Source organism: Dama dama, chromosome 17 (genome assembly GCF_033118175.1).
Source record: "Dama dama isolate Ldn47 chromosome 17, ASM3311817v1, whole genome shotgun sequence".
NCBI classification, from domain to species: domain Eukaryota; kingdom Metazoa; phylum Chordata; class Mammalia; order Artiodactyla; family Cervidae; genus Dama; species Dama dama.
The window spans coordinates 40653346-40664453 of NC_083697.1; the positions used below are offsets into that span (position 1 = coordinate 40653346).

General features: G+C 36.8%; 1 protein-coding gene across 2 annotated transcripts in view; it reads right to left on the bottom strand.

Annotated features, from left to right (window-relative positions):
* Positions 1-6564, bottom strand: part of MMRN1 (multimerin 1) — a 65969-nt gene extending 59405 nt beyond the window's left edge. The window contains exon 1 of one of the 2 annotated variants that reach the window (XM_061164395.1): positions 5750-6564. In XM_061164395.1, the coding sequence (XP_061020378.1) occupies positions 5750-6339 (590 nt within the window). In that variant the 5' untranslated portion in view covers positions 6340-6564. The remainder of the gene's footprint in view (positions 1-5749) is intronic. The other variant, XM_061164397.1, reaches the window with a different exon arrangement.
* Positions 6565-11108: the final 4544 nt, after the last annotated feature.

Here is an 11108-nt window from a genome sequence, read left to right on the forward strand (position 1 = left end):
GTTTGTGTCCCCCTCAAACTCCATTTGTTGACATCCAAATGCCCATTATGATGGTATTGAGAGATGGGGGCTTTGGGAGTTATTAGGTATAAAGTATTAGTGCCCTTATTAAAGAGGCCTGAGAGAGATCCCTCATCCCTTCCACCATGTGCGGGTAAAATGAGAACTCAGGAACCTGAAAAAAAGCCCTCATTGACCACGCTAGCAACCTGTTCCTGGGCTTCCAGCTTCCAGAACTGAGAAATAAATTTCTGTTGTTTATAAGCCACCCAGTCTTTCATTTTGTTATAACAGCCTGGATGGACTAAGATGTTATCTGAATTCAATTGACCAGATTTTTCACATCTGAAATGTCATAATTTACAGAATAAGCAGAAAAATGCTTATTATAATAGGCAATATAATTAATTAGATGATTAGTTTTTGTGATTTTAAACCATTAAATTTTAAAATTGTTTTTAAAATTTCTATTTACAAGAGGTCTAATTAATAAAAGACTTGTAGTATTTATTATTTTAGACACACTGTGCTATGCTTAGTCGCTCAGTTGTGTCTGACTCTTTGCGACCCTGCTGGCAGCCTGTTAGTCTGCCCAGTCCATGGGGATCCTCCAGGCAAGAATACTGGAGTGGGTTACCATGCCCTCCTCCACGGGATCTTCCCAACCCAGGGATTGAACCCAGGTCTCCCGCATTGCAGGCAGATTCTTTACTGACTGAGCCACCAGGAAAAGCCTTAGACATACTAGAAATCATAATTTATTTAACTTGAGCCACCTATTTGTCCTAAAGCAAGTTATATAGTTTATAGAAAGAATAAACAAATGAAATTCTAAAATAAATAAAGTTTCCAGTAAACTCAGCAAATAAAGTATTCATCTTGTTTCATATTCAACTTTTCCCTTCTGGCCTTTTCATTAACATTTTACAATGTTTCTGGCCATTCTATATGCAAAATAAAATACAATGGCAACAAGAGAGTGGGAAACTCTCAGGGCCAGCTCTGACTTCTGCCCTCTCTCCCTTTCCCTTTTCATTTAAAAAAAAAACTCCTCAATTGATTATCCATATTTTTATAGTTCTCATATTTTCCAAACTTATGTCTCTAGCCTTGATCTCTGCTTCAAACTCCAAATCCATCCAATAAGCAGTCATTCCACAGAATTTTGTTTGGCTTTTTCTATGTGCACGGCACTTATGTTAGCAGTTGAATAGAATAATGATTGAGAAGGGCAAGATTCTTATTATCACAGGGTGCATGTTTGACATGAAAAAATATAAAATACACGAATGTCTATATTAATAAACCAAATAATTTCAAATAAATGCTTTAAAGAAAAAAGTAAAGATGATAAGGATGGCAATTTGACATTGGGTTGTCAGAGAAGGTCGCTTGAGAGAGGGACATCAATGCTAGAGGTGCATGAAGAAAAGGAATCCATCATTCAAAATACTGAAGTTAGAGCATTCTATCAAGAGCAAATAGGAAATTTCCTTGAGATGCATATGAACTTGACATGGCCAGTAACCAGAAGGAAGCCCATTGTGGCTGGAGAAGCTGAAGTGGAGTGAACTTGGAGCATGGAGGAAATTTAGATCATAAATATAGGGGGTCATGAGCAAGACCCAATGTGCATGGTGGGGATTTAGAATTTTATTCTATAAGTAATGGAAAGCTACCAAGAGAGTATGAGCATGTGAGCAAAATACCAAATTTCACCGATTTTTAAGACACACATCTCTGAAATCAGGAGTATGTTTTGATTCCACACCAGCAATTGTGATGCTCTCTTTTTCCTCCCCATGTCCTCCTGGACTGCAGGTTCCATGAGGGCAGAACAGGTGGGAGTTTGTTTTCACTGTTTTACTCTGAACACAAGCACAATGCTGGGGACGTATTGAAAGTTCAAAGTGTTGCTCAGTCATGTCTGACTTTTTGCGACCCCATGACCTGTAGCCTGTGTTAGTCCTCAGCAAATATTGGCTCACTTCATAGATACATTAATTCTAATTTCTCCTTTTTATCCTGCCTGTTTCAAAGTGCTTGGTCACTGACCAACCTCCATTGTGCTAGACAGGAAACCACAACTCTGGTGTGGCCAGGAGTTTTGTGGTGCTAAGATGAGACAAAATACAAGATGAGACACAAATATGCCAGAAAAAAATTCTATTGATGTAAGTATTCCTTTTAAGTAGAATCACTATAAAATTCCAAGAACAGTAGGGAAAAAACCCCAAAACCTAAAGATGAGTTTATCCCTAGTCAGTCAGGTTTTCTTATACAGAAATAATAATTCTTTAGGAAGGATTTGTCTATATATTCACATATAGATCCATAAACTTTACATTCAGTTCATTAAATACTATATACTTATTATAAACCAAATACTTTTACTAGCAATAAAAAATATGTCCCTAAATGCAGGGAGATCACATATATAATTATAATACACTAATGCAAGTGCAGCGAAAGAAGAATTCAGAGTATATGTACAGTCAGAGGGCCCCCCTGACTGAGACTGAGAAGGCTTCCTGGAGGTATTATTATTAGTTGTAAAAGAAGTAGGTGATAGGAAAATAAGACTGTGCTAGCCAGAAGTACAAACAGGGACCAGAGATGGGTTTAACAAACAATATACTTTGGACTAGAAAACTACAAATTTTAATGGCCAGAAAGTGACCGAAGATGAGGCTGGGGAGATAGGCGAGAGCCAGATCAAGGATGGCATTGTGTGACTGACTGGGTAACAAATCTGGACTCTGTTATGGAGCAAAGAATAGCCGCTGAAGCTTCAGAAGTGGGGAAATATACTGGCCACTTGTTTTTTTCCAGTTGGGATAATAGACTGAGTTTGCTGAGGGAGTATAACATAGGGATAGAATGCTTTGTCTCTGAAAACAGTCAGCCTGGGTTTGCATTTTTGCCCTGCAATTTACTAGCTAAGTGACCCTAGTTAAGTTTCTTAACCTCTCCATAATGAAATAGTAAAAGAATCTTCATATAATTATGGTAATGTTCAAAGGATTGAAAATTACATATTTTCATATATATATATATATATATATATATATATACACGTACATACACACATATATATACACACTCAGAATAGTACAGTACTAGGGAAAATACCATAAAGTGTTTGCTACTATTATTGTTTGTTAACCAAATGAAAATATGAAAGATCTCTCTTGACCTTGTTAAGGTTTCTTTTCGTCAGCACTGTGTCCATAATAGATGGACCTAAGTCTTCTCTAACACCACTATCAATTGCATGGCTTAATGAGTAAGAAGTCTGGGACTTAATGAAAAGTTTACCAAAAGAGAACTTCAGGACCGCCCTGGTGGTCCAGTGGTATATAACTAGGAGCTCCCAATGCAGAGAGTGTGACCTCTGGTCTGGGAACTGAGATCCTGCATGATGCGTGGTTCAGCCAAAACAATGAAATAGACCCTCAGCTCTCCAGGACTTCAGGATGTAGACTCTCTAAGTTGTTGCTGTTCAGTCCTCCACTGTCTCCTGGAGTTCGTTCAAGACTCTCTCAGTACATGTGTGCTAAGTCACTTCAATCATGTCTGACTCTGCGCAACCCTGTGGACTGTACTCTGCCAGGCTCCTCTGTCCATGGGTTTCTCCAGGCAAGAATACTGGAGTGGGTTGCCTTTATCTTCTGCAGGGGATTCTCCCGACCCAGGGATCAAACCTGCATCTCTTACATCTCCTGCATTGTTAGGAGGGTTCTTTACCCCTAGAGCCACGTGGGAAGCCCCAGATATAAGATTATTTTCATTGAAAAATCCAAGGGATGGAGTTCTGCTCAGCAGGTTACAACTTTAATGTCTTGTTTCCTCCTAACATATAGTGAATTTTTAAAAATCTGAGACATGTTAGTGCTTACTTTTTATAGAAAATATTCCTTGGAAGCAGGAATTATTTTAAAAATTCTCTATTTCCCCAGAGACCAGTACAATGTTAGGCACATAATAGGCAATATATAACAATCATCAAATAAGTAGGTGTTCATAAGCTTTGACAGTGAGGTCTCTGGGTAAAACAATGCACATTTATCTAATATTCATCAAGTTATCAATTACTGCTTCTAATTATGAAACAACTATATGCCATTTCTAAATGCCATGTAAAACTTAAGCAGTATTTTAATTAGAACTGTTCCCTTTGTCTTCTGGTTGTATTTACTAGTCTACTGAAAAATCTTGACACACATCTCTAGAAAGTTCAAGACATTTTCTATGAGTGCCTAAGCTTTCTATACAACTTGTTTAAAAAATTAAATCATAGAATATTACAAAATATTAATAGAGATGATTTTATAAGTGACTATGACTCTCAATAGTTTACATTTTACTATTATTTGATAGTCCATATTCTGTTGTTCATAAACATGAGAAAGTTTAATTTAAATCTGTTAAAATGTCTTTTATAGACAAAGTATATTCATCCCAAGTTGAACATTTTATAATCTGTAGTATTTATTTTATAGTACATTGGCATGTTCCACATTCCACCAAGTTAATGTTTTTAGTTAAAATCACATTTACTTTCAGATTTTAAAAATTCTATAACCTTTGAAATACAGAGAAAATGGAATTAAATAAATACAGATCTATTGGTTTATATGTTTCCCAATGTGTCCTCATCTTTATATCAAGAACACCTTTATATCATTAACACAATGCCTTTCATATAGCAGATGTAAGTTGCTATTATTAACTTGAATTAGTTTATATAGTCAGGTGTTACCTCAGGCTTCCAAGGTATTATTTTGTGTCTTGAAATTTTTATTATAGGCAAAAGGTATTTGAAAGTTTAGTTTCATAATACTAAACTTCTAGTATTCCAAACATAGAAATAATTTTGAACATTAAATGAACAGAACATTGACTTGCATTTCTGTTTTGTTCTTATTTTTTGGGCCTTTTAAAAGTCTTCTTTAATGATACTTTTTTAAGCTTTATTATTTTGTTTCAACAATTCAAATTGAATTTTCTCTAATTTTAAATCAAAATCCATTTGAAAAATTGGCCTTTCTAATCAACACGTTAATGATAATGGCATAACTCAGTATACCCGGTACTAGTAAAATATGATTTGTTGAGCACCCATTCTGTGAGAAGCATGTGTCTAAGCACATTTCATTCATTTGAATCTTGCATGATAACCCTGCAAAGTTGGTATTTTTATCTGTACTTCCTATCTGTGCTTTACAAATGAAGAAACTTAGATTCAGGAACATCAATTGACTTGCTCAAGTCAAGGATCTAGACAGTATGGGAGCCAGAATTCCAACCCAGCTCTGCTTGGTTTGATCTTGATAACTGTTTAGTTTCCAAAGCACCAGGCTGTTTCAACTTTTAAATCTGTTCACACCTTAACTGCATTGACATTTTTTTTCTTTCACCTTGTGTGTGTAATTCTGAGCACAAACAACATATGCTTGATGTGAGTTAACTAACAAGCCACTGTAGGGTTACACTGTTAGTGACCATCTCTAGTTAAAGTACCTCTATTAGTAACTTGGACCACTTCAATTAAAACAAATTGCTGCATTTTGTTTGTTCAGCTTTTCCTTTTAAGATAAGGTAATGCTCAATTCCCTCATCTAACTGACATATGATCTGGTTTCATCTTGAACATAAAATCCTTTCTGGAAATAAGACCATTTAACTGTTAGCTTGCAATCTTATAAATCATATCATTAGAAAGGGGGAAAAAAAAGAATTTTCTTACTTTCCTCTGGTTGTTTCAAAACTTGATTTTTGTTTGCTGGTTCTTTGGCTGCCAGGGCTGTCACCTCTGCTGAGATACGTTTCCCGTGGCGATCGATTTCCCATGCCTCCAACTGAGTTTGGAGAAATGTCTCGTTCATTCGTCTTTCTGGCAAAGCTCTGAAGAAATTTCAGGGTGGAGTTGGAAAGAGTAAACGACTCTGCCTTAGGACTGAGCTTGAGGGCAGATTCTGTCTGGAGGGCAAGAGTTTGTAACTTCAGCATCCCTTCTTCTGTCTTCTCTGTGGGTGTGAGAGTTTGTTTTCTCAAACCCTCAGGAGATGCACTTGTCTCTGAGGGCAGTGGTATTGATTTCAGAAGACTGTCTTCAGAAGTGCTGGAATCAAGAGCTGTGGCCGCCTCAGTTGATGTGATCTGGGGGGTTGGCAGCACCTGGAGACTTTGTCCTTTGTTTGGAGGAACTGAAGCAGAGGTCGTGTTCTTCTGGGAGGTCTCATCCTCAGGTGTAGTCCAAGTGTGCATAGGGTCATTAAGCCCAAAGCCTCCACTCCATAAACTAGAAAGCAGGATAAATAGCCTTGCTCCTTTCATTTCAGTAGTTTGAAGCTAGAAAGCGCATGTAAAATTGGGGGATAAAGTCCTTCTAGCCTGTCGGACAGCTGCTTCCACACTGAATCTGCTAAGACAGAGGTTTGCCAGTTTGAGATGTGAAGAGGAAATAGGTTTCTGTGTTTTGTAGTGGACTCAGGAAGTTTGATTTCCTGTTTCTGTAGGTTCTGTGAGATCTGTGACCTCTGGTGGGATGATCTATGGAAGCAGTAAACCGTGTCCGACGAAGCTGAGGGTAAATGGAAAAACACAGGCAATGATTATCAGGAAAACCCGTGAAAGAAACATGAAGTTAACTTTCCCAGGTCCACTCATATCTCATGTGTCGCTCAGTTTTGAAGAGAAATTTCATGGTGATGATGGAATTTTGTAAGTCAAAGAGTTTACATTTTGTTCTACTATGCAAGGAAATTGAGAAAAAAAAAAAAATGTGATACTTCAACTGTGCCCCATCCAGAGAGCCATGTTTTGTTTAAGAACATGTACACACACACACACAAATAAAAACTCAGTCTGCTGTGTCTCTGCCCTTTCATACATCACAGGCTGAATTGTGAAAAAATAAAAACATATCCCTATTTTTCTATCTACACTTTAGCTGTAGCATTATTTGAAGTCAATCTCAATGATGATAATAAAAAAGAAAAGCATAAATTACTGCATTATGTGAGTACACAAGAAACTCACTTTAAATTTTGCTCTCAAAATTTCTATTAGAACCAATTATTGGAATGAAGCATCAGAAATTTAATTCTTTTATTTTCTAATCCTTACCTTCTCATGGTTGGGAGTGATTAGTATTTTACCACTAAAAAAGGATGAAGAAAGAGGGGACTCATATGAAAGTAAATTAAGGTGGAATCATATATATTAATTTTTGTATTTTCACTGTAGTGCCAAATATATCAGCAGCAGAAAATAGGGAATTGCATTGATCAAAGACTTTTCAATGGTGGTTTTCCCAGTAGGGATGCTTCATAGGATTTATGATTTCACTGTTCCAACACATGTCTGATTCTCAGGCTTCCATTAAGCTCTCTGAGCTATAAAAAATTTTCCATAGCATACTCTTCAGACATATAAGTAACAAACTAGAATAGTTCATCCATCCATATACTTCTTCTTTCTTTCATTCATTCACTAATAACCCAAATCACCTGCTAGCTTTAGCGAGGTGCTCTCTTAGATGCTGAGATTATAAAGCAAGAATATTCTTGGGTCTCAATGTACTTGTGTTCTATTATATATTACCTGAAGGCTAGATCTCTGGGTAATTAATCTTTTTGTCAACTTCAATGTCTGGTATTAAATTCTTGTTAATATTCAGTCTTGTAATGTCTTCTTTCAGGACCAAAAAACTGGAAACCTCGTGATGATTTGGTTATATATTATTATAGATGTATACTCTTGTCTCTAATCCTTTATACATGGGGTTGCAAAGAGTCCATGGGGTCACAAAGAGTCAGACACAACTGAGCGACTGAACAACAACTACAGATATATATTCTTGTCTCTAATTCTGTATACAGGATACCAGGTTTCGAAACAAGGCCTAAATTTCCTCTGAACTACTAACTTTTTGGTCTTAATACATTTTCTCCCCTTCATCTCCGCCATTCTCTTATACAAGCTATTGTTGACATTTAGACAAGATCGGGCGCATTCAAGGTGGTATGGCTGTAGACTGTTGTTGACATTTGGAGAGGGTATAACATGAGGTTAATTAAACTATGACACACATTAGTCAGCAGCAACCCAACTGACTTTGATATGTAGTACAAAACATCTGTTTCTCAGATATATCACAGAGCAACTAACCAACTTTGCATTTGTAAAAGAGCAAATAGGTCCAGCACAGACAATCCAGGCAGTAATTACGTACTAAGAAGAGTGATGAAACTGCATAATTTTTACAACACAAGCATGGTTGTCAGTACTAAGAAAAAGACATTACAGCTTCTTTATCTGGAAAAGACACAAGCAACTATCTTTGACTTAGAACAGAATAGTAATTAGAAAGCTGTAAGTGAAGTATTTCTATTTAGTGTACAATTTTAAATCATTTTCTTAGATTTAGTAAAAACAGATGAAGAGACCATCCTGAAAGTTTAAGAAATAATCAGAATAATGACACACATACATTTTTTTGTTTCTATGATTTGAAAAAAAAAATCTTGATCCTATTTAGGACAAATGAACTTGAGTGGTAAAGGGTCACTCATTGGATCTATAAGAGACAACAAATGGCTCTCAAATGGTAATAAAAACTGAGCTGAGCTAAAGCAATTCATTTCTCCTCCTGTAACATATTGACCAATAATGATTTTGGTTACCCCTATCCTAGCTTACAAGTGACCTTGTGATCAGAAGGCTAAAGGTTCTGTATCTCATTATCAATCCAATAAGCCATCTTGTGCTGTAACTCCCCAGAGAATCACCATCTCATCTTAGGGATTTAGGTGTATGGATCAGTCCTTAATTGGAGACATAAAGTAAGTATCTATACTTAAGAAACTGTCAGAAGTCTAGCCTCAAATTCTGCTTTTGAGACTCATTAACATTCATCAACTAACAGTTAAGAATAATAATATTCCTGGGATTATTGCCTAAAGAATATTCAGTCATTCTTCTAATTACTATAAAAACTATCTCTGGATTGAACTATATCATCAGAATTTTTACACCTGAACCTAATCATTTTGCTATACCCCCATGGTTGCTAAAGTGTTTAAGTTAAATTGTTTTACTCTATTGCCATTTTTTTCATTGAGTAATTTATAAGAAAGCAACTATAAAACTCATTATATTATGTACTATCATCTGGTTTGTATGTCCTTTTTTCATTGCACCTTAAAGATTGAATATATTTTGCAAAATGGCGCTCTCTAGCTGATGAGATAATGGGGTTATTTCCGTTTTCTTTTTGTAATATATAATTATTCATTATTATTATTTTAGCCTTTTCTAATCATAAGAAAAAATCATATTAAGTTGAAACAAAAATGTAATTAGGAGTTAAAAGACAATCTTAGATTAAGGACTTCATGATTTGTAGATTGTTGTTCAGTCACTCAGTCATGTCCGACTCTTTGCAACCCCATGGACTACAGCACACCAGGTTTCCCTGTCCTTCACTATCTCCTGGAACTTGCTCAAACTCATGTCCATTAGGTCGGTATGCCATCTAACCATCTCTTCTTCTGTCATCCCCTTCTCCTCCTGCCTTCTATCTTTCCCAGCATCAGAGTCTTTTCCAGTGAGTCAGTTCCTCAAATTAGGTGGCCAAAGTGTAGGAGTTTCAGCTTCAGCCTCAGTCCTTCCAATGACTATTCAGGACTGATTTCATTTAGGATGTCCTGGTTTGATCTCCTTGCTGTCCAAGGGACTCTCAAGAGTCTTATCCAACACCGCAGTTCAAAAGCATTAATTCTTTAGTGCTCAGCTTTCTTTATATTCCAATTCTCAGATCCATACATGACTAAAAACATGTACTTTGACTTTATTGACTACACCAAAGACTTTGACTGAGTGAATCACAACAAACTGTGGAAAATTCTTAAAGAGATAAGAATACCAGGCTGCCTTACCTGCCTCCTGAGAAATCTGTATGGATGTCAAGCAACAGTTAAAACTAGACATGGAACAACAAAATGGTTCCAAATTGGAAAATGAGTATGTCAAGGCTGTATATGCACCCTACTTATTTAACTTATATGCAGAGGACATCATGCAAAATGGCGGGCTGGAAGAAGCACAAACTGGAATCAAGATTGCCGGGAGAAGTATCAGTAACCTCAGGTACGCAGATGACCCCACCCTTATGGCTGAAAGCGAAAAAGAACTGAAGAGCCTCTTTTTGGAAGTGAAAGAGGAGAGTGAAAAAGTTGGCTTAAAATTCAACATTCAGAAAACTAAGATCATGGCATCTGGTCCCATCACTTCATGGCAAATAGATGGTGAAAAAAATGGGAATAGTGACAGACTATTTTCTTGGGCTCCAAAATCACTGCAGATGGTGACTGCAGCCATGAAATTAAAAGACACTTGCTCCTTATAAGAAAAGCTATGACCAACCTAGACAGCATATTAAAAAGCAGAGATATTACTTTGCCAACAAATGTCCATCTAGTCAAAACTATGGTTTTTCCAGTAGTCATGTATGGATATAAAAGTTGGACTATAAAGAAAGCTGAGCACTGAAGAATTGATGCTTTTGAAGTGTGGTATTGGAGAAGACTCTTGAGAGTCCCTTGGACTGGGAGGAGATCCAATCAGTCCATCCTAAAGGAAGTCAGTTCTGAATATTCATTGGAAGGACTAATACTGAAGCTGAAACTCCAATACTTTGGCCACCTGATGTGAAGAACTGACTCATTGGAAAAGCCCCTGATGCTGAGAAAGATTGAAGGTGGGAGGAGAAGGGGACGACAGAGGATGAGATGGTTGGATGGCATCGCTGACTCAATGGACATGAGTTTGAGCAAGCTCTGGGAGCTGGTGACAGACAGGGAGGTCTGGTGTCTGCCGTCCATGGGGTCACAAAGAGTCAGACCCGACTGAGTGAATGAACTGAGACTGAGACTGATGTCCAATTCTTCCTTCCATCATCTAACAGTAAACTCCACTGCCCACCCCCCAACGCCAAAAATAGAAAATTAGAAGACTAGTTTACAAAAATCTAGAGAAAATAATTTTCAAGTTGTCGTCATTCATTTTCTCAATTGTTTTTTTACTATATATTTTGCTTTTAT